This window comes from Melopsittacus undulatus, chromosome 1 (assembly GCF_012275295.1).
Source record: "Melopsittacus undulatus isolate bMelUnd1 chromosome 1, bMelUnd1.mat.Z, whole genome shotgun sequence".
NCBI lineage: Eukaryota > Metazoa > Chordata > Aves > Psittaciformes > Psittaculidae > Melopsittacus > Melopsittacus undulatus.
The window spans coordinates 4811058-4835653 of NC_047527.1; the positions used below are offsets into that span (position 1 = coordinate 4811058).

Consider the following 24596-nt stretch of genomic DNA (forward strand, 5'->3'; position numbering starts at 1 on the left):
TGTAGACTTACAGACTCAGAAACAGGAGTGGCAGCATTTGACCCAACTCCTCCACTGAGAGAACTGCATCAGCTCATACCAAAGTGATATACTCATGGTTTTCAGAGAACTCAGTTGCTGTTCCACAGTGAGAGCATGACCTGTGTCAAGATGATGATAATGCAGTATCGTTTAAACAGCATTTTTAAACATACCTTCTAGAAGAGAAATTATGCTGCATCCTTTATTCTTCCTGAGTAACAATGCTTTTTACCTTGGAACACTGAATTTCTTGCTGCTTTTTTTTCCTGTACAATTTCTGCAGCAGAGGCCCTAGACAAGATAGTGATAGGACAAGGGGCAATGGATTTAAACCGAAACAGGGGAAGTTCAGGTTAGATATAAGGAAGAAGTTCTTTACTGTGAGGGTGATGAGGCACTGGCACAGACAGCCCAGAGAAGTAGTAAATGCTTCATCCCTGGCAGTGTTCAAGGCCAGGTTGGACAAAGCCTTGGGTGACATGGTCTGGTGTGAGGTGTCCCTGCCCATGGCAGGGGGTTGGAACTGGATGATCTTAAGGTCCTTTCCAACCCAAACCATTCTATGATTCTATAATTATTGTCGTTTGGATGAATGGCTTAAACAAAGCTGGGTCTCAGTTTTGACACCTGTTTTGTTTTCTTTGAGCCACGTGTTTCTGAAAACATGATCTGAAGTGACATTTCTTACTGCATTATACATTAGTCATTGCAGTTATCAAACTGCATTGCCCAAAAAAAAACCCAACCTGGGCAGAAAAACCTGTTTTGAAGTCATTTCCTTTCAAGAAATCCTTTCCTTTCCAGTGCCCAAATCACTTTTTAAAGCCTTGTTTTAATTTATAGACTCTAATGCCACCTTCCGTTAGGTCCTGCCTACCTTATACTGGGAATACAGCTTATAAATATTCTGCATTGATATTGGCTATCTCTGAGCTAAATCCAGTGATTTAGTGTGAGGTGTTGGAACTGAATGATCTTAAGGTCCTTTACAACCCAAACCATTCTGTGATTCTATGAATCAGTATTCAGATTGGCAATGTACTGGTCTGGTCTGAAATCATTTCAGCCAGAAGCATGCACAGTTCCCAAGGAAAGAGTGCATAAAAGGTCCAGCAGAGCTTTACTCTGTGGAAGGGCAGCAGCAGCATTTTACTCTCAGAAGGAGCCTGAAGGCAGTGCACAATGGTATTGTTTGGTTTGGCTAACAATTTTCACGTAGAAGAATCTGCTTGAGTTTCACCCAGAGGCAAATTGCTTCATGCCAAGGGATTTTGTTTCTTATCCAGTCTTAAGGGAAGGCATTGCCACTGATGCTCATGTAAACTTTACAGTTTGAGATATGCCTCGTTCAAATCCATGGGTTGGTTGTTTTTTTTGTCCTAATTTCTTTCTCTTTCTTCCTTCTTTGTGCAAAAAGTTGAGATCGTTTTTGCAAGTAAGAAAATACAGCTTGGATCTGGCCTCTCTGATACTCTACGCGTACCAGCTTAGCACAGCACTTGCCTACTTAGAGAGCAAAAGATTTGTACATAGGTAAGATTTCATACTTATATATGTATGTGTGTATGGAATTGATTGGGATTTTAGGGAATACAGCTGGGGCTGTTCAGCCTGAAGAAGAGAATGCTGCATGGAGACCTCAGAGCAGCCTTCCAGTATGTGAAGGGGGCTTATAAGGATGCTGGGGAGGGACTCTTTGTTAGGGACTGTAGTGATAGGACAAGGGGTAACGGGTTCAAACTTAAGCAGGGGAAATTTAGAATGGATATAAGGAAGAAACTTTACTGTGATGAGGGTGGTGAGGCACTGGAATGGGTTTCCCAAGGAAGTTGTGAATGCTCCATCCCTGGGCAGGTTGGACAGAACCTTGGGTGGCATGGTTTAGTGTGAGTTGTCCCTGGGCATGGCAGGGGGGTTGGAACTGGATGATCTCAAAGTCCTTTCCAACCCTAACTATTCTATGATTCTATGAATACATGGTATCCAAGATACTGGATTTTGACTGATGAATGTGCAGCAGCATTACTTGGAAACTCCTAAAGTCTGTTTAACCTGGTTTATGGCAGTCTCCATGTTGGAATGCCATTCTTTCAGATGCTGCCACCAAAATCACACCCTTTTCAAGAGTGACACCTGCTGGCCCACTCCTGGAGTGACTCGGAGATGAGATTGGGTATTAGAACAGATTTGAGCTGACTTGTTGCTTTGTGAGTCAGCTGAAACCTTCCCAGTATAGCAAAGCAAAAAGGGGGCATATGGTTCCCTGAGTAAAGGACAGGGAAAACAAAATACTTGTTAAATACAAGATCTTGCTTAACTGAAAATTGAACCTCAATTTCCTTCTAGGAATTTTATTCCCTTGCATTTGAACGTGAGCTTGCTATGGAGAAGAGGCTGGCTTTAGCCTCTTGCTGTGTGCAATTGAAAGTTCACAGCACTCCATTTATCATGAATTGTTTAATTTTGAACTTAAGCATTTGGTTTTTGTTTAAATACTTATATTCAAAGTCTGTAGATGTGTTGTATATATTGTACATACAAACACATATGTATTAGGTATGTATTTATAGATATATATATTAAAACACTGTAAATAACAGACTCTTAGGTTGTTATTGATACTTGGATTTCAACTGGCTGCTCATGGGTGTACTCTTCACTGGGTAAAAAGCTGACTGGATGGCTGAGCCCAAAGAGTGGTGGTGAATGGAGTTAAATCCAGGTGGTGCCCAGTTACAAGTGGTGTTCCCCAGGGTTCAGAACTGGGGCCAGTTCTGTTTAATGTCTTTATCAGTGATGTGGATGAGGGGATCAGTCAGTTTGCAGATGGCACCAAATTAGGCAAGTGTGTTGGAACAGGCTGACCAGGGCAGTGGTAAAGACATCATCCCTGGTGGTATTAAAAAGATGTGTGGATGTGGTGCTTAGGGACATGGTTTCATGGTGGACCTGTCAGTGCTGGGTTAATGGTAGGACTCGATGTTCTTAAAGATCTTTTCCAACCTAAGCTGTTTATTTTAATTCCTGCAATAAATTTCCAAAATACAACTTGTTCATAGCACACTGAAATGGCAGTTCCACTGCTCAGCTGGCTGTACTTCCTTCACTGCTCACAGCTAAGGCTGTCAAGATTTAGTCAAGCCTGCTGAAATCCAGACTCAACAGACACATACAAGGCAGGTTGTCTCACCTGGGAATGTGCCTGTCTTCATAATCCCTGTGGCATCACTAAAAACTAAGCCTCATATTAGCAAGCCTCTTACTGCATTGAGATCTTAAACCAAGTCCTTAGCTTTGCAGGGTCAGGAGGCAAATTTTCTGCTGTCCATCATTTCTAATTGCAAGAATTGTTCTCTTGATATTTCAGTAGATAAAGAATAAAACTTCTTCTTCTGATGTTGACACTGATGGTTATAGTTACTACTTATATGGATTGAATGTACTGCAGCATTTCTGGAGTCTTCTCAGGATCAATAGGCAAGGATGTTGTAGTCTTTTCCTATAGATGTGGACCCACGCTATAAATAGAAAAATCATAAGCTCCTCTCAAAGGAGTTTGATACTTCTGGTGTTTAGTATTTAAAATGATATCTCACCACTTTGTGTTTTTAAATGACTAGAAATAATGTCTCCTCTGGTTGGCAGGGATATTGCTGCTAGAAATGTGCTGGTATCTGCCACTGACTGTGTGAAATTAGGTGACTTTGGCTTATCCAGATATATGGAAGACAGTACTTACTACAAAGGTAAGTTGATGCTTTGGACCCTTCTGTTCCAGGCAGTTGGAACACAATTGTTTCTCACAATACTGAGGCTGTTGTCAAAAGGAATTAACCAGATTTTCTTGGTGTAGCTGCTGTCTTTTTATAGAAAGGGAAGTCTACAGTTTACTAGATGACAGTAAAGTCCTAAATACATGCTTAAGAAGAAGAATCACAAGGTCTGATTAAGTTGTAAAAGTAGGAAATTCATGTGTAGGTAAGAGTCCACTTCCAACGTTAAGCTTCCAGTACTTTCTTCATGAGTTTTAGAAGTTTATCCTCATTTGAAGCCTGTTTGAGATGTATAGTATGGTGTGTATATTATGGTGTATATATTATGAAACCATGTATTCATAAATCTGATCTTGAATTCGTTTCTAGTTTTGGTCATAAAAAAATCCTGTATCTGTCCTTTTACAGTTCCATGCGTGTCCTCATTTCATTTCTCTTGTATCACTGTGAGCTCTGTATTGGTTTAATTGCTAACAGGGGGAATGCTTTTGACATGATCATTACTTGTGCTTTTGTGGTTTATTGTTGGGGGCTTCATTGGGAGGTTTGGGATGTATTTTAGGTTTTGTTGCTTCCTCATCATTTGATATAGGCCAAACCACCTGCCCTTTATGAGTCATTTTAAACCTGTTCCCTCAATGAGATATTGTGATGGCTTCAGATTTGGTGCCAGCACCTTCTTAACTGCAGTAGCTGCATGTTGAAATAAGAGTTAAGTTAAAGCTTGAAGGAACTCAGCCTGAATATTTAGGCTGCTCTTCGCTCTAGATCAAGGACTACCAGCAGGTCAGAGAGTGCAGAAATCTCTTGTCCAAAATCTGGTAGCTGAAGTGCTTCATTGGAGATGGGGTTTGCCTATGAATTATTGCACTGAGAACAAAATCTGTTAGCAATAACAACCTGCCTTATCTTGCCTTCCCTGCAGCTTCCAAAGGAAAATTGCCTATCAAATGGATGGCTCCAGAGTCAATCAACTTCCGACGGTTTACCTCAGCTAGCGATGTGTGGATGTTTGGTAAGTGAACACCAGCGGGGATTCCTGCATGTCCTGTTGAAGTTTGGTGTTTCATTTTAACTGCTGTAAATGAATCATTTCCAGATACTTGGCACTGGTTTTACCATATGTTCCGAAAATCCAGGTTCTTCCAGCACATTTTCCAGCTCTTCTGTGTTTTTCTTTCCTTTTTCTACTCAGTAAGCATAAAGTTTCATGTGCCTTTTTGCCTCGTGTAATAAGCTGACAGAAATGAAGGTACAAGGAAATTAGATCATAGTCATAACGGACATGAGTGTTTCACTGTTTTTCCCTCTGATTTCTTTCTGTTACCCCATTGTTCTGTGCTGTTTCTATTTTATGTTTTCACTTCCATGGTGATTATCCTGTCTTTCTTGCTTAAAGCATAGATCAGCCTGCCTGTTCCCAGATCTTTAATGCTAGATTCCTACTTAATAGCTCCTACTAGCTTACAAAATAGGACCAGAAGCTGAATAAAAATCAGGGTAAATGGGAATATCCTGAAGCTTTGATCTTTTCTCCCAACTGTGCAAGCTTTTTAATGGATCTGATCACCTGTGCTCAAACTGGTTGAGACTGATGGTCCGGACAGACAGAACGGAGACAGGCTGCGTAAAGGAACAAAGATGAGGAGACTTTAAATAAGAGCAGGGCAGTCAAGTAAGAGTTCACCCTCTTACAAAGTGAAATTTTAATGCAGTAAATGAACTTTTCAAGTTTATTTTAGTTTGAAGAAAACTCTCATACAGTCAGAGTTGGAAGAAGGAAGCCTGTGGAACATTCTGGCCAGTCCTGAGCTGGCAGACCATGTTTCCCTTTGTGCTTTTAGCATAGTTTCAGCAGAAACTGGTTTATTACATAGTTTCAGCACCAAAAAAAATGGGATCAGTGCCAGTGTTAAAACAGCCTCAAAGGGAAAATAGGCTCTACGTGTCGAAACAAGCCTAGTCAAAGGGAAAAGCAAACAGAGCTCCTACTACCTCATAAAAAAGTAGATTTGAATATGAGCAACCCTTCTGATTTACAATAGGCAGAAGGTAGTTAAATGTGAAGCCAGCCTGCTGTGAGCCAGCTGTGGGTCATGCTTCCTCATAAATAGTTGAGGTTGATGCTGTGGGTGTAATCCCACTGCACATTGCTCCTCTCTGCTGCCAACCGGTAAGTCCAAATTGCTTCCCCAGTTAGGTGTTTCAGTAGAAACGCCACTGTCAGGCTGTACAAAAGTGGGGTTTGTGTCTTTGCAACAGGTTTTGTTGTTTGCTCATACTGGGGAAAATGTGTTTTTTTGTTGTGTTTCTCAGGTGTGTGTATGTGGGAGATCCTAATGCATGGGGTAAAGCCCTTCCAGGGAGTGAAGAACAATGATGTGATTGGGCGAATTGAGAACGGTGAGCGGCTCCCAATGCCTCCAAACTGCCCTCCTACCCTCTACAGCCTTATGACCAAGTGCTGGGCATACGACCCTAGCAGACGACCCAGGTTTACTGAACTTAAAGCACAACTCAGGTAGGGTTATACTTCGGAAAGGTCGTTTCTTTGTTCAGAAGTATTTCTTTTCTATCTTCTGTTACTTTCTTCCTGTGGGAAATGCAAGACATAATATACTGAGTTTTCTCTTCAGAAGGCCAGGTTGTTGCTACTCTCTTGGAAATCTAGACCTTATCTGTTGGAGATTAGGTTAGGCAATAAATTCAGATAACTGGAAATAGGAATCACCTTTCTATCCCAAGAAAAACTCCCGATTCTGCTAGCAATTACAATGCTAGTAGCTACGTGTGCTACAGTCCTTGGGGAAGGGGATAGAAAGGATTCAGAGGCATTCCCTACCTTGTCAAACCTGCAATGGACAATTTTGGGAGAGAAACATATTGTTTCTTAAATAAATGAACCATCAAGTAAGTGCTGTTGAAAGTTACTTTAAGCCCATATGTAGCACACTGGTTGCCCTGTGGCAACTCTGTCTGCGCAGTTGTGGAGCCTGCAATAAAGGCAGCATCATTGACTAGGAATTCTTTTGTCCTTAGTAAACCAGGATATAGCCTACCTTATGTTTATCTTGGAATAACTGTGAGCACACACATCTGAGGCCAGTCTAAATTCACACCCTACTTTATTCTGCAATGATTTATTCGCGTCTCCATATCTGTATTTCACCAGCCACAGAATGGGAGTGATATTTGAACTTTGAAACATGACTGAGATAATGTGCAGACACATTTGATATTTGTAACCATTTTTGGTATCATATGAGTGCTCAGTATCTATTTTGCCTAAGTCAATATAAGCTTCAAACAATATGTAGGTGTTGTACACTGTAAATCCTTGGATTTGTTGCAATTCATTGCTAAATTCTTTGGGTCTGTCTTACATCTTGTTTCAAAGTTGTGCTTTGTGGCATTGTTGTAGTGCCATTTTGTGCTGTCACTGGATGTTCATGGTACAAGATAATCCATAAGTGGTTAAAATAAGGGACAATTGTAATGTAATTGTGATGCTGTTTCTGAGTTGCTGGATGGATAACTTGGCTACCTTTCATTTTGTTCCTCTTTCTTAAAGTTTCATATGGTTCCACCATCTGTCCCTCCTGTGTAGACTAATAAATTACATAGCTAGAGGAGGACATAGTTCTACTGGTAAATAACATATCCTGTTGCCTGTGTGGAGCTGACCACAAAGGAAGGAATGGTAGGGCTGGGTAGGAATGCAAGGAAAAGGTACGACACAGTTGTGTGATTTGGGTCATAGGTGGAAACTGACAATTCATTTGGGGTTTTCTTTGGCTCTGGAAGAACAGGAGTCTTTATTTGCAGTTGGATTGTACCTGATAATTTACAGCTGAATGGCGTGGAGGAGAATGAAGCCTTAAAAGTGTGATTAGGAAGATGCTGTGTAAACCCGGGCAGGGAAAACATCTCACCAGCAAGGGAAGGTGATGAGTAAATCCAGACTAAAAGTAACTGTGTTTAGGGAGTGAAATAAATGTAGGCTGTACTTAGAGCAAAGGTAGCAACACTTGGAGGGGGAGAGAAAGAAAAAGGTGAAATATGTTGGAAAGATGTCTCCAGATAAACTGGACAGATTAGTGCCCAAAAGCCTGGCTTTCCTCAGAATGCACAGCCCAAGAGTGAGAACCAACACTCAGGACATGCAGCAAGGCAAACAGAGCCTGGTTACAAACCTAAACGTTTCCCAGTGTGTGGATAAGCTCTAATACAGGTCACCCAGAAAGGCTCTGGAATTTCCATGCTGGCAGGCTCTCCAATCTTGACTAGAAAAGGCTCTGAGCAACCGGACCAGGAGATCAGAGACTGGAGACCTCCAGGAATCCCTTCCAACGTAAACTGTGCTCTGAGTCCAGATGAAAAAAGGACCACAGCAATGGGGATTTTGCTCTTCTAGTCATTCTAAGAGATTTGAAGCATCATTTGGAGGAGAGCCTCTCTCCTGGGGCCACAGCAACCCTAAAATCCAGTTTTTCCTCTCTTCTCACCAGAGCAGAGCATTTTCTGCCACTTCAAACTGGTGACATTTCTATCCTGGAAGCTAGGCAGCAGGCTTGTCCTTAGGGCTTCTTTGCTCTGCTCACAAACAGCCAGCCTCTGGTTGGAAAGGTTGCCAATTCCCTTATGATGAGGCAATCTGAGGCAGCCAGGAAAGATTGTGTTTCAAAACTCCCAATTCCCATGAACTTGCAAAAACAAGTCATTTCCCTGGTGGCCTTGTCTGTGTGATGTTGCTGCTGCTGCTCATTCTGGATCCTATCCAGGGCACTCTTTCCAAGCTGAGAGCAGACTTGAGTTGTTTGTTTGAAGCCAGTGATACAGCACCTCTGTCTTAATGAGGAAAAGTCCATGGCTTTGGGAAACAACTTCTTTGCTGCATCTGCAGTAGCACTGATGTGAACATAAGCATTTCATGTGCTTTGTTATTTGTTGCTTTTCCCATTCCACGGTAACATTTGCTTTGCACAAACATTATTTGCAGCTGATTATGCAATGCAAAGATGCTGATTTCTGTTAAATTTATATAGTGTTATCAGAGTGGTAATAAGCCCTCATATCTTACAGCATTTAATCTGTCCAGAGTAGATAGGGGTGAATCTTCACAGCAAACACAGAAACAAATGAGGGGATTGTGGACTTCCAAAATTGATTCCTCTTATCCTAGGACCCTTCTTTTTTGTGGGGGTGAAAGGATCATTAAATGAGGTGTTACTCTGCTACTCCTGTGATTCCATCACTGACTGGGCCAGGGTTAGCATCTGGGGTATTTTCATCAGGAAGCATGTATTGCCTTGATGTGGTGTGGAAGAGATTTTTAGCCTTGCACTGCATGGTAAATAATATGAAAGGCCCTTTGCAAAGTATTGAGTGTACCCAGGTCATGCAGTGTCACTTTTGCAGCATTCTCCTTCAGAATAACTCCCTGGCACTTACTGTGACCATACACTTACTATACTATAATCATACACTCACTATACTATAATCATGCACTTGCTGTAACCATACACTTTCCATAAATCATTGTATTATTAAATGTAATATATTCTTTGCTACATTCAATATGCTGCAAGTGTGCTAAGGTAGCAGCAATGTACTCACTGGCTCCCTTTAAATTCAGCTCCCAGATTTGTGCTTGTTTTGTGATGCCCTGAATGTGCCTTTGGTTGGTGATTCTGTTAAAACTGTGGTTTTCTTGCATTGGAAGTTACTTTGAGCTTTCAAATTAATGGAATTGCATGACACTTTCACAGCATCATTGAATGGATTTTGCTCAAGGTACCTGTCACTAACCCATCTTCCTAAAAATAGCAAGATGAGCAGCAGTGGTATCATTGCTGTGCTGAGACTGTGCTCCTTGGTCACTGATGAAGAAGCACAGGTTTTAACAGGAGCATCCCAGTGCTGTGGATCACATTAAATGCAGCTCTAAAAAGAATAAAAAGGGGGGAAAAAGACCTATTCATATTTTTCAAGTCTGTTTTTGTGACAGCAGATACTTAACTGAGAACTGGACTTGAGCCTTTGTGTGACTGCATTTGATATAGGTCCTCAAATGTTCTTATAAATAAAAGAAACAAAACTGATTAAAGTGGGGGCAGTTTGAGTCCTCTCCTTTCATGGCATCCTGTCAGAAGATACTTCAACATACTTGAACTGTGTGTTGGAGGCTGTAAAATGCTTCATTAGCCTCTTGCTCTGTGCCAGTGACCTTTAGGAATAATCCCTAATCCATATGAAAGTGCTTTTAAATTGAAGCAGTCCTCAAAAATCTGTTCCTCTGCATCCAGCTTTGCATTTCTGATGGCTGAAGACTACAGAGAGAAGAGAATGAGCTGCTTGTTTGGGGTCAGTGCTTCCTGTGGGTTCCTGCACCACCCCAGCAGCAAACACTGGTCTTGCTGTGCCTTTTGAAATGTAAGGGTACATTTTAGTACTTCAGCTATTCCTGAATATCTCAGTAAAAGTTTCCTTCTCAGTGACAATTTCAGTGCAAAGATTCTTTGTAAATTAAAGCAGTTTATCACTTACACAAACTTCTGATAGCTGAGATTTTGCATCAGACATAACCAAGCCAAGAGGATGAGTTAAGTTTGTTCTACCGCAGGATTTACTAGAGACATTACATGAATAGAATCTGCTTGCTCCTCTTTGCTGCTAAAAATATGTTCAGTTTGGGAAAATATGCCTAGATCTGACTTCCCCGACCTTCTGCAAATCCTAATAAACTGTTCAGAGTACTTGGAGCAGCTGCGCTGAGAAAAGGTCAGAAATATCTCTTGGCATGCTTTTCCTGCCTCTATGGATTGGTCTTCCCTTTGGAAAAACAAAGCCGTTTCTGTGAGTCATTTATATTCCTTGTGTTTTTTTCAAGTAATGCTTCTCTGAGGCATTTCTATTTTGTATCCTTGTCAGCAGTACTCAAGGGCATCCAAGTACAAATTTGGCTGCAGCTGATGAGCCTTTGACCAGGCTCCTTGCTGGGGAAAGGATCTCCCGGTGGCACAGGCAGGATGGGATGAATTAGAGTTGTAAGGCAGAAAGCTGAGCCTGTAATATGAAAAAGAAGTTATTTCAATAGAAAAATGTCATTTCCAATGATGTGATTTAAGTTAATGGCGTTATATTGAATACCTTGACACCATAGATAAAATAGCTTCAATAGCAAGGCAGATATATACTGAGATTACATTCCTTTTAATGGAAAAGCAGGACTGCAGTGTGGCAAGTTAGACCCATGGCCCCAGATTGTCAATAAGCCATCTTTAAATACAGTTGGCTGCTTTTAGCTGAATGCTGTTCCACTCCTTTGCTCGGATGAGAGCAACTGCTGTATCAACAGCTTTGTTAGAAATCTGGGATTGATTCCTGCAGTGTCTGGATGGAGGTCTTTTATTGTGGGTTTCTTTAAATCTCATGGTATTCCTTGAAAGATCATAATCATGGTTCATAGCTATGGATGCGCGTTGACTGATTTCTTGTGCTATGTAAAAATGGATGCTGGATGGCTAAAGGGTGACGTAGCTTTGAAACAGTGTTTTTTTTGCTAGTTCTTCATGGGTTCAAGTAGGAAACTGCATTTTCCTTACTCTGGAGGAAGAAAGAGGTAAAATAGGAGGATTTTCTCCCTTTAGTTCCCTGTAGCTTTGTTTCTTTGGTAGTTTTATCAAGATGACTTTTGCAAATAACTCGTCTGGTTTTGTTTTTCTTTCACATTCTTGTGTTCCTTTAGCAATGATGGATTGAAGTTGCAGCAATACTTGTAAACTTGCTCTAGCTGCAATGAGACAAGATGACTTCTCTGCTTTTCAGAAGTGGCATAGATAGTTTGGTGTTTTGGCTGAGTAAGGGAAAGCAAAGTTCCTGTCTCCAACCAAGCAGGAATTTATTCTTGAAGTAAGCAGTAAAGTTCCAAGATTAGAATAGATTGCTGTAGTTGATCTCATCCCCCTGCATGAGTAATTCTGGGTGGTTATTTAGCAGACTGAGCAGGAGATTATAAACTGAGAACCTAGCTTTGTTTCTGGAAACTCTGGAGCGATAAAGAAGCTGGAATAGCTCCTTCCTGGGATTATCTTTACACTGGGGGATAGCGATGTGTAAGTAATCCTCCCTGCTCCCATCTCCAGACTACCCCTGTAGCGTGCAGCTCCAGCGGACTTGCAGCTCCCTCTTTTCAAAGCTTCATTCTGAGTAGTTTTCAAATGGCAAATATCCAACATTAATAATCCACATAGCAGAGCTGGGAGGAGGCTGGCTGTGGGGGCAGCCGTATCACGTTGGACTTCAAACAGTCTTTTTAATAGTCAGAACAGTGGTAAGTAGCAAACGAGTTTTACTGCTGTCTTCTGCTTTGTTGAAAATGGAGCCTTTTGACCTGAATGTTGAGAAGCGGAGTGAATACTGTCAGCTATTTCTGTTCTGCTAAATGAGTGTGCTGAATGTGTTCCTAAGGCTAAAATGTAAGAGCTGAGAACATCGTATTTAAAACGGGGTGGGGGGGGGGTCTGTTGACTGCTTTGCTTAAAAGAGAACAAAACCCCAGTGATCTGAAGCTCTGTTTGAGTGTCAGGAAAGGACTTTTTCAGGTTTGGACCTTTGCAGCAATTCAGTAGAACCATTTTTCTGTGTAAAATAACTTTTCATGCAAGTGAGCGCTCGGTTTACTGTCTCTGAGGGTTTCTCTCTGTAATTACACATCAAAAGAGCTGTTAACAAGTAAAGAAGTTTGTGTTTCAGTGCTCAGTCGCTTTGGTGGATGGTGTTCATCAGTCTGAAAATGGGAGAGCTCTGGGGAGAGGTTTCTTAGACGTGGAACTGGAGTTTTACTTAACTGTAATACATTTTTCTTAGTACAATACTGGAGGAAGAGAAGCTGCAGCAAGAAGAACGAATGAGAATGGAATCCAGGCGACAAGTCACAGTATCCTGGGACTCAGGAGGATCAGATGAAGCTCCTCCCAAGGTAGCTAAGCCTGCAAGTTATGTGTGTGTTCCTTCAAAGCTTCCTTTGATGGGTTCATTCAAACAATGGCAAATTTTGTCATCATCTGCTAATACTTGCCTGCACTGACCCAGCTCTACCTGGAACTGTTACTAGAACTGATCCATGCTATGATATCATATTATGTGATAATATTGTATTATCATATAATGTCTGTTTCTTGTTGTTTAACTTGTAAAAGCCTACCATAGTTGCTGCAAAATTGTTTCCTGGCTTTGTCTTCTTCATTCTTGTAGCACTCACGAAACATTAGCAGCGAGTTCCAGAGCAGCGTGAAGTTTATTTGTAACACATCTGTGAGAGAATAGAAATGAACTAACTTCATTTTCCTTATTCTGGGCAGAAAATTAGGGGGTTGCTTCCAAAGACCTTCTGTGGTTTAGTTTCCACTTAATTTTGCTTCATTACATGTCTGTCCTGTTTGTGTGTCGCTGATGTGTTCTGCAGCTGTGGTAATCTTAACCTCACCAGTTGCTGAGCGCTCTCATCTCTCAGGAACTTGTCTCCTCATCTGAATTATTTAGCACTTTAAAGGATTGAGCCTGTATTTTGAAGCATTTCATTTTATGCAGTCACCACTGCAATGTGGAATATTATCTGCATCCTGATCACCAGTAATGGTTTCAGTAGTGCTCATGTAGCATCTTCTGTTGCACACATCCCCAACCGTTATGGAAGGCAACTTCTTTTGCCCTGTTTCCCCATCCGCAGGTTGTTGCCTGATAGGTTTCTGAGTGTGGTTCTGTGTTTTGATAGCTTTATGGCAATCAAGAAATATAGGCAGTGGAATTGCTGATTTCATTTCAGTTAAAAGCAGCAAGCAATCTATCAACCTCTTTATTCATTTGGAATCAACCAGCACGATCTGGTGTATATATGAATGGATAATGTTCCCAGTTACAGAAGCAGATAAACTGCATAAACTAAAACAATGTGCTGCTTCATTATTACAACCTTATTTGAAGAATTTTTTTACTCTTGAAGCTTTGGGGCTAATCCAAACAGAATAAGTACCTTTTACTAATGTAATATATGAATAAGTGTAAGTACCTTTTGCTAACGTAATATATGAATATGTATAAGAATAAGCTCCTTTTACTAATAAAATATATGAGCTATACCATATTAGAAATTATCTTTAGAGCTTTAGGTGTGATGTATAAATTCAGACATTTGACAATGTGTTAAGATGTGTTAAGACTGACATTAACTCAGTGTGTTAAGATTGACATTAATTCTACCACTGTATCTTTTTGAGGGGGTCAACATGTGGTGAGGCACTGGAATGGGTTGCCCAGGGAGGTTGTGAATGCTCCATCCCTGGCAGTGTTCAAGGCCTGGCTGGACAGAGCCTTGAGTGACATGGTTTAGTGTGAGGTGTCCCTGCCCATGGCAGGGGGTTGGAACTGGATGATCCTTTCCAACCCTAACTATTCTATGCTTCTATGTTCTCACTGTCTGAGCAATGCAGTTGTTGGTTAGGTTTTTTATACAATATTTTTTTGTGTAAAATATGCATCACTGAATGGTTTGGATTGAAAGGGACTTAAAGCTCATCCACTTCCAGCCCCTGCCATGGGCAAGGACACCTTCCACTAGAGCAGGTTGCTCCAAGCCCCGTCCAACCTGGATGTACATACGAATGTCATTTGAACAAGCTGAGTTTCATGGATAGGAGATTTTGAGTATCTCTTAAGTTATTATCTAATTTTCTAATGGTGACAACTGATTTTTAAATCCAGCAATTCATTACACAATTTTCAGATTGTTACAGGTCTTAAATACCAGTTAATTCATAGCTTTAAACTACGCATTCTCAAATGATTCACAGGTATCACAGTTTGTACAGTGATATTGCCTGTATTCATGGTGCTTTCCATTAGAAACCTAAGACAGGAAATATCCAAGTACAGAATGCTGACATTTTTCATGAAGTGATGATAAAACTGCAATCTCAAAGCAATGTGTTGGTCATCAGAATGACTGAAGGAGCCCATTTGCAGAATGGTGAGGTTTGGAGGCTGGTTTCCCTCTTTGGATGGTTTTGCTCCTCCTGAAACACACAGCAGCACTTTTACTCAGGAAAAAAATACATCTATAAACATATTAACATCAGGAAGAACTTCTTTACTGTAAGAGTGACAGAGCACTGGAACAGGTTGCCCAGGGGGGTTGTGGAGTCTCCTACATTGGAGATACTCGAGGCCCGCCTGGACAAGTTCCTGTGTGATGTACTCCAGGTTATCCTGCTCTTGCAGGGGGGTTGGACTAGATGATCTTTCGAGGTCCCTTCCAACCCTTGGGATTCTGTGATTCTGTGATATGTACACCTTTAGAGGTGACTATCAACCAAAATAACAGAGCAGTTCTGCTTGGAAGATGAAGGTCTGTTGTTCAGAGCAACATTTCCCAACGTTACTTCTTTTGGTGGTGTGAGATTCCTATACATGTCCTAGCAAAAGGATGATCTATTCAACATGCATGGAAAACCAGGCTCCTGTAATAGTGCTGTTGGAATTCCTGCTTGTCTTTCCTCCTGGTTTCCTGTGATTATACATCTTGTTTGATTATGTGTAAAGTGTTGCCTTTCTCCTGAAGGGGTAAATCAAGACAATCAGTTAAAGACTCATGACAGCTGTTCTTTAGCTATTGTTTCTAATAGGAGCTGGTTCTATCCTGTTTTTTCTTGGCTAGGAATGGGTTGCAGAACCAAAGTGTGGATACTGAAGTGCCCATGGGGTCCAGAATATGATCAAAAGCACCTTCCATGTTGAGCCAATTGGTTACACAGAAGTGAATGCTTAGAACTAACTTTAACCCTCAAGCTAACACATGGAAATAATCATGCTACACAAACTACTAAACCAGTTTGTGTTCAGCTGAAGCAAAAGAATTTACTTTTGGGAACAGGCACAAAAGCAACAAATTAATAGCAAACCTTTATGTGCTGCACATTGTGAACTTAGAAACACTGCTCTGCTTGCACCTGGAAGCTTGATTGAAGAGTTATGTTCTTAGCTGATGCTGTCTCTAAACAGCGCAGAGCAGGTCACTTAGTGCAAGCAATTAAATATACACAAAGAACTGACGGAGCAAGTGTTGTTTATTGACATACCTGCAAACAATCCTGCCATTTCCAAGCAAAAATGAAGGAAAACTTCCTTTTAGTTGTTTGAAAGAAATATTAGTGTGTTTATTTGAGGGTTTCTTTTGAGTTTGCTGTTGTGATGCATCACCTGTAAATGTTCTGGTTCTGGTTTCCTGTTTCTGAAGACTAACAATTCCTTTACATTTACAGCCCAGTAGGCCTGGCTACCCCAGTCCAAGATCCAGTGAAGGGTTTTATCCAAGTCCACAGCACATGGTACAGCCAAATCATTACCAGGTATTATATTTATAACACCATGCATGTATCTTTTCCTGTGTGGGGTTTATAACTCAGTTGCAGTTGGTGGCATTGATTCGCTCCTTACGCAGTTTATGGTCACTCCGTTGGATGTTAAATGGGTTTTGTTTTACATCGGAACAAATCCCAAAGTGAGCCTGGCAGGTTTACTCCAGATGGCCAATATTTTCATCTCAGATTCCTGAGACTGCAGCGAAACACATCAGACATTTCCATATTTATCAAAGGAATGTGGTGTTCGTGTTAACGTTTGTGCTATGCCACAAACTGGCTTTGACTGGGCTTTTCTTTGGCTTATTGATCCTCTTCTCCCTGATGTTTCTGTGACCCATTTGTGTTTTCTGTTGGCTGATAGCTGCCTTTAGATCTACCACATCACACACTCAGAGGTTTTGCTTTTCTTCCTAACCCTGCTGAAGACATTTAAACCAAAAGGTTGTCACGAAAGTACTTTAAGCATTCTCAGGTTTGGTCAATGCTAAAGCCACATAGAGCAGTCTCAGTTGAGACTTCCTTTATTCCATGGGGGGGGGAGGCTTTCATTGTTTTAATGAGGACTTCAGACTATTAAGCCTACTTTGATTTTCCTATGGAGAAGTTCTCAGGCCACACAGCTGAGCACACTTAATTACATGCTGTCACTTGAGGCTTAAGCTTGTAACATGCAGCAGGGGGTATGTTTTTATATGGCTCTGTAGGGTGATGTTTTCAGGCTTCTGGTAACTTGAGTATGAGCTGTGCATGTGTAGCTCTTTTCAATGTATCAGTAGATTTATCTTTGGTCGTCAGAAGACTTTGATCTGGTTGACAGCAGAGGTTAAAACACACTTTATAATGCTGCTGTTGTGATAGGCATCCTCAGATAGTTCTAGTTATCCTCCGAAGTTATATATATAGGTATGCATATATACCCTTATAGTTATTCTCAAACAGTTGCTGTTAACTTACAATAGGCATCCTTAAAGACAAAAAAAGGGGTTCTTGTCTCATATTTTGGCTCAGCTTCCTTCTTCTGCTGTTGCTTCCCCTCCTCCCTCTCAGTGTCTGCTTGAACTGTGTCATTTCTGCACTCTCATATTGCTTCCTTGGGTGGTGAAAGCTATTAATTATGGGAAAGGATAGGTCTTATTAATATAACTTTATCTTTTGGTTTTTCACCCCCCTCCAAAGGTGTCTGGCTACCCTGGTTCTCATGGAATACCAGCCATGGCAGGCAGCATTTATCCAGGGCAGGCTGCTCTCTTGGATCAGACAGATTCCTGGAACCATCGGCCTCAGGAAATATCAGTGTGGCAACCAAACATGGAGGTATTGTGAAGTGACACATCTCTTGTTGCACTCTGTACAGTAAATAGGATTTTGTATAAGTGTGCTCTTTATACAAAATCGTGATGAAGATATTACTTATATCTTAACTGAGTGATAGCAAGTATTTCGTGTTTGTTAAAAGAAGGCTTTACTGGAACTTATTGCTGTTAACAGAGATGGGAAGAGTCATGTAAGAATATGCAATATCATTACTGTCTAAAAATACCTCTCGTGGGAGATACCCAGCAGAGCTAAAGGATGGGAGGCTTCTCGGTAACTGTTTCCAGAACAGACAATGATCTGGTCTCAAAACTGTTCTGGTGTTGGATCCTGTTAGATGCTTTTCAGCCTGTTATGACTGCATGAAGCTGCTGCAAAGAGCATCAAATGAATTCCCCCTTTAACTTTCCATCATTTTTTCCTGTTCTCCTCCAGTATTTTATACTTTCTCATTCCATTTTAACCTCCCACAAAGATTCACTTTGTGCAGCTTCTGTCTTAAGTGCTTCCTCTCTACCCAATCTGGTTTTGTTGTCCAGCTTAAATGAAGTGCAATGTGTGAAGTGACAACATCACTGAAACACAGAATTCTACAAATCTTTCTGGTTCCAGTGATGAGGAGCAAGATAAAATGTTCCTAGTGGGAAAGGGTTTCCTCTGATGATCTGCTTCAGTTTATAAGGGGTTGAAGGAGCTCTGCTCCACGGCTGTTGTGCATTTGGCCTTTTAAACTGTGTTCTTTTATAATCTCTTTAAATTCTTGCAGCTGTTTTCTAAGTTGTGAGACTGAATAAACTCCCTCTGGTTTGTAGGATTCGGGCACTTTGGACATACGAGGAATGAGCCAGGTTCTACCCACACATCTTATGGAGGAGAGGTTGATACGACAGCAACAAGAGATGGAAGAAGATCAGCGCTGGCTCGAAAAGGAGGAACGATTCCTGGTAACACATCATTCTGTAGTGCTTCCGAATTCTTTCTGATGTTTCCTTCTCTATTGCAGCTTGCTAACACTGCTCACTTATGTGAAATGAGAATATGTGTCAAGAACACAGGGGTGCCTACCAAAATGTATGTTTGGAAACAGTTTTTACACTAAGTGTTGAACAGAGAGTCCTGTATTTCCAATACCTGGAATATCTCAGCAGTTTAATGAATCTCATTTTACCCAGCTGAGTATTTATTTATGTGTGGGAAGTTGTGAGTACAATTCTGTGCCAATCTGGAGATTGCCTCTGTTTTTAAGGAGATAGATCTGTGCATACTCCACCCCTAAAAAAGGGACAACTATCAGCCATCTAAGACTGTAGTAAGAGTTGCAAGCAGATTTGCACTAGAGGAGTAATGAATGACATGTTAGTGGGAAGAAACATTTTGAGAGCTCTGTGAGGTAAGGAGAAAGCCCTCACCAAGAGGAGGAAGAAGAAATGCATCAGTAATGGGGTTTCCAGTTGCTGTTTCTCTGCAATTCCATGTTTTCTTGTCAGTGCCACTGGTGTATGGTTTTAATTCAACTCTGGCTTCCCAGTTATCAGAATTCAAGTTCTGTGTTAAAGTTCTCTTACTTGAGACTGCTGGCTGCAGATGCAGAAGATGGTGGTAGCATATTGTTCTTTATAGGTTCATGCTGAGGAGCCTGTGGGTCACAGGTCGATAATATCCAGTGGTGTGCTATGGGCTGTGACAAACATCAGGCACATGTTTGGTCTTAAGCTTTCAAGGAATTCTAAGTATTTTAGGATCGCTACAGTTTGGAAGCATAAATATGCTCTCCGTTTAAAGCAGATCATAGAACAGTTCGGGTTGAAAGTGACCTTAAAACTCATCTAGCTCCAACTCCGCTGCCATGGGCAGGGACATCTTCCACTGCATCAGATGATGATAATGATCTGTGGATTCTGTAGGAGTTCTCTGCACCATCTGGAGCTGCTCTTAGGGAAAATCTTAGTTGTACAGATGAATTACTTTATATTTTAGACACCAAAGCTGCTGGTCCTGATTGTCTCTTGTAACTTGAAACAGTTTTTAAGGGATCTTATGCTAGGATGTTGAGTTCCTTGAGTATAAGAATTCATACTTTACTCTGCAGGAAGCCAGTGGGTGAGAATGGAGAGCAGATCTTGTACGTAGATGCTGTTACCAAGACCTTATTCCTTGCCAACTGGATTATCTTAGTCTCTCAGGGGTTTAGTTATGTGTGGTATTCAGAACTGCTCAGAACAGCCAATAGCTGTGAAGACAGCCAAGGTAGGATAAAGCACTACTAGCTCTTGGGAGGTAGTGATAGATGCCCCCACATCCAGTACATGTTCAAGCCAAGGTCCACATTGTGGAGTTGTTACTTTTGATTGAAGATGTAGAGCTTAATTTTGGCTGGTTTCCTTGTGAGTGCGCTTGGGAATTTGTGGTTTACCATTGGATTCTAGTGAAGAAACCACAGTACCCAGATTGCTTTGTCCAGTTTATGACAAGGGGGAGGAGAGAAGAGAATTTCTTCCCTAATTTAGGCATTAACTTTTCCAGTCTCAAGTGGCACTACTTGCTTGCGATTTTCACAAGCCCAGAAGGTCAGATTGATCCCATTGTCAGTGGAGATGGTCAGGAGCTCTTTGAGGAATGCATCTCTTACTGAGAACAAGGCATTGTGATTGCAGGTGGCAGGAGATTGTGTGGGAACTTGCTGCAGAAAGCTTTCTGGCTTTCTTCTGCAGAATAGATAGTGATTGTCTGGAGTGTTTGTTATTGTACTTTGATTCAGTCTCTGGACCATTAGGATGTTTACCATCCCCCAGATGGCTCTTTGAGGAGGGACTTCATCATTTTCCCTTTGATTCAGTCCGAGCATATTTTTGGGAAAGAATTACTGTGTTTTTGTTATGTCTAAGTTTGTATTGTGAGGAGGCATCAGCCCTATTGCCACCCCCTGCTCAAAGGAGAAGTAGCACTGATGAACGCATGAGTAGCTGTACAGCTTTGACAGAGCTGGATTTGGTTGATGTAAACCCTTAAAGGGTTAGAAAGGCAAGAAATGGGGTAAGTTTGAGTGGAAATAAGCATGAACTTCAATGGCCAAAACGTGGAATTGGAATCCATAAGAGACTTCAGTTCTTTTTCTTTCTGTGCTAACGTTTTGACTTCAGGGTTTATACTTTGAGGCCTGTTACAGATTATACCGTGGCAAAAGCTAAACAAGCTAATGAGAGCCACAGGGTCTGTTTGAGCCCATAGCAGGATGTATGTCAGAGGAATCTTCAGTTTATAGATGGGTGTTCCTTGGAGAAGGAATGTGGTTTTCTGGGTTTAGCCCTGAAGAAATCAAGATGGTGGGAAAGTCCTTGTGGGAGGACTTGCAGATCTCCTGAAGGATATCCACAGCCTATACCTGAGAGTGCAGACACGGGTCCAGTATAGAAATAATCCACACCTTACATGCACACACTCCTTACCCTGCCCTGTAATGAGTAACAAGTGACATTTCTTCTTTTGGGAGAAGGATCTTCCCTAATTTCACTGCAGGTGATGTAGGGAAGAGAAGCATCAATGTCGTGTCTGTTGCTTTGAGGATAGCTTCCTGCACTAACCCTTAGCTTGTGATTAAATGGTTTGCTCCATTCTGCTTCTCCCTTGCCTGCTATAGGCAGGTTTCAGCATATTTTTCCTTTGGAACACAAAGAACAATGGAGAGGGAAGAGCCAGGCTTTAATTTCTAACTTCTGTGACCATACCATGGAGTGTTCTCAGTTAGAGCTGGCTGCTTGCAAAAGCAGCTCTATTGACACAGTACCCCTGCAGTGCATCTCACTTCTGCCATTTAAGAATTGAACTCACAGGAGAGCAACTACAAATCGTGTAATGTCAGACACTGCAACAAGAAGAAAAATCCTCAGTGGGGTTTCTGTTAGTACAGTTCTTGTTTCCCCAGAGTAACGCCAGCTTGCTCATGGCTTGGTTGCTGCTTCTACAGGGAGAAAAATACAACTCAAAGCCTGTTAGTACTTGTATAAACAGCAACTGATGCTGTGTGCTAGAAGAGACACCCCAGATGAAGAATTAAATTGCAGTGGCATTGAAATGGAAATTGGCCAGTCTTTGGGGAGGTTGTTATCTGTGTAAGCAGTTTGCCTGAATCTGGTCCTTTGAGAACACGTGGCTTGATACTTGAAAGGAGGAATTTGGTTTGCAAGCTGCAGCCTTTAGAGAATCCTGAATGCTGGAATTCTGCTGTAAAAAGGAGAAAACAAACAGAATCCTCTTCATGGGAAACTCCTGAATGAAAATAAATCTGTTGTGGAAAAACTGAAGTGTAAAGAAGTGCTTAATTTTAAATTGTACCAACTAAATCCATCAGGAGAAATGGGGGGCGGGCACGTTTTCCCCAGGACAGGGGGTGTTTCACACAGGAGGGCAGAAATAGCTGAATTCTGAGGAAGCTAAAGCTGAAAGCAGGAAACACTGAGCTTAAGGCTTGATTCAGGTCACTGGAGAAGATGGACTTTGTTCAGGCTTATGCAGGTGGAGGGGTGCGATGGTTCCAGTACAAACATGTCACATCAAACAAGTGGAAGTCTGATTGGCCTTCTGTGTAAGCAGTCTTACTGTCTGGGTTGTTATCTGCTGCAGTCTCCTGGGCTGAGGTTTTCACTCATTTATATCCTAAGACATTTGGATACCTTCTTGCACTATTACACACAGGCAGTAGCACAAGAAACTCCTGATGTCTCATTCTGCACTTTCTCATGAGTTATTTTTTGATCCTATCCTAAAAAATAAAATTGATGAAGGTTAATCAAAATTTTACTTGTTCATAATGGCATATAGAAGCAGAATGAACAACCTCCATCACCAGAGGCAGAGCTCCACAGCCATGAATGGCCTCTACTGCTAGCATCTGCAGCTCACTGCAACTAAAAGACAGGCTGAGAGAGATGGAGTTGTTCAGCCTGGAGAAGAGAAGGCTTCAGGGAGCCCTTACAGGAGCCTTCCTGAATCTAAACAGGATGACAAGAAAACTGAAATAGGCTTTTTACGAGGACATGCAGGGATAGTACAAGTTGGAGAATGACTTTAAACTGACAGAGGGGAGGTAGAGATGAGCTCTTAGGCAGAAGCTCTTCCCTGTGAGGGTGCTGAGGTGCTGGCACAGGGTGCCCAGAGAAGCTGTGGCTGCCCCATCCCTGGCAGTGTTCAGGGCCAGGCTGGACACAGGGGCTTGGAGCAAGCTGCTCTAGTAGAAGGTGTCCCTGCCTGTGGCAGGGGTTGGAATTGGATGAGCCGTCAGGTCCCTTCCAACCCAAACCATTCCATGATTCAGCCCATTACCCTGCAGTCTGGTGTGCATACTGAGGTACTTGCATTTATGTCCAGCACTAGCTTTCCTCTGTAGTCTTTGTTCACAGACAGCCCATAAAAACCAAATAACTTCATTAGAGCCACAGTGTGTGTCTCTCAGTCTTGCAGCCCTGACTATTTGTGTACAGAATTAATTTTAAAGCAAATATCTCAATTCATTGAGTTAAAACAATTTTAAATGCCTTCCTATGGATGCTTTCGGTTGTGGGTTTGGACAGAATCACCTGTAAGCGCAGACAGGAAACCAGGGGTGGTGATGCCACGGGAGCCTCCTGGACCAGTAGCGAGTTAGTTTGCTTTGCAGAAGTTGTAAGGATAGAAACTATCATCCTGTATCTCTTCAGGGGGACCTTTGAAGTTCAGCTCTAGAGTGAAGTGAGTGACTTTATGCTATGACTTTTAGCACTGTCACTAAATAGCTCTGAACACTGCAGAACTCTTCTGTTTAATTACCTGCTTCCTCATTCATATTTAGCTTCCAGTTTGAACCTTTTTTTTGTAGCCTTATTGCACTTATGTGGCATGATTTTTAATCACATAGAATAAAGAGATATATGTAATATATATAGTAACTCCTTAGCAGACCAAACAGTGTTGTCCTGAGAAATGGATAGTCCTTTCCTGGGATAGGTTAAGAAGAAATAACTCACATAGTTTCCTTATCGGGTTTGGGACTGGGTTTTTTACTGAATTTCCCACATAGTTGTGGTTTTGCCCTCTTCTGACCCTGAGAACTGCAATTCAAATGGAATGGATGTGAACTGCTGCTAAAATAGGGTTTCATTTTTTAGCCTGAGAAAATCCCACCAGGACATTATAATCTGGTGTGGCCTGGGAATGCTGAGTCTTACATGTTCTTTTCTTAGTGAGTAACTAGAAATACTGGAACTAAAGTAGATGATGTTCCAGTTTGTCAACATAGGCATCCTGTCTGAAAAGTCCTCTACATGGTTCCAGAGATTTCAGATGGAAGACTTTTTACTAGGGAAAAATCCATTTACCTTTGAAGGAGTTTGATTTTCTGCAAGATATAACAAGATATAGTTCCTCCCTTAAGTATGTATCTGTAATGAATATAGCAAGCCAAGTTGGACAGTCTTGGGCTGCATAGTCTAGTGTGACATGTCCCTGTCCATGGGCAGAGGGTTGGAACTGGATGTTCTCAAGGTCCTTTCCAACCCAAACCATTCTGTGATTGTATGAAGTAGAAAAGACTTTGTTTAAACTTTGATATTAGTTTAATACAGTTGTCACTTCCACAATAAACATGCTTTAGTTTTATGCTTGAGAAGACCCACGGTATTAGGAGTATGAAATTCATTTGGAGATGCTTTGTCATCAGTTGGCCACTGTTTAGCTTCAGCCTGGACAAGAGGCAACTCTGGGAATATGCTGTGAAATAGTATGTAAAGTACAGAAGAGGTCAGAACAGTCTTTTGTGGTTTGATCTAGACAGTGTTGCATTATACACATCTGAAGGATCTCACTACTAAAAGTTCAGCACTCTGTTGGTATGTAACGTCAGCATGAGGGGCTGCAGTTCAAGCTCTCCCCCTTAGAAGCGTAAGAATTGCTGCTATGTAAGACTTTAAAATACACTGGGAGTTTGATCCTAGATCTCCTTACTTTTAAGATGCCAATATGCAGATCACCAAGATGCAGGTGGGTTGTGCAGCTGTGCAGGCTGCTTGTGGACCCTCTGGTTTGCCATTACCCATTG

The 24596-nt window shown here is 41.5% G+C and overlaps 1 protein-coding gene across 1 annotated transcript in view; it reads left to right on the top strand.

Moving 5' to 3' along the window:
• Nucleotides 1-24596, top strand: part of PTK2 (protein tyrosine kinase 2) — a 143143-nt gene that overhangs the window by 106055 nt on the left and 12492 nt on the right. The window contains exons 18-25 of the mRNA XM_034068054.1: nucleotides 1439-1554; nucleotides 3667-3767; nucleotides 4720-4809; nucleotides 6111-6315; nucleotides 12663-12774; nucleotides 16112-16198; nucleotides 17390-17527; nucleotides 18340-18471. Coding sequence (XP_033923945.1) covers nucleotides 1439-1554; nucleotides 3667-3767; nucleotides 4720-4809; nucleotides 6111-6315; nucleotides 12663-12774; nucleotides 16112-16198; nucleotides 17390-17527; nucleotides 18340-18471 — 981 coding nt within the window. The remainder of the gene's footprint in view (nucleotides 1-1438; nucleotides 1555-3666; nucleotides 3768-4719; nucleotides 4810-6110; nucleotides 6316-12662; nucleotides 12775-16111; nucleotides 16199-17389; nucleotides 17528-18339; nucleotides 18472-24596) is intronic.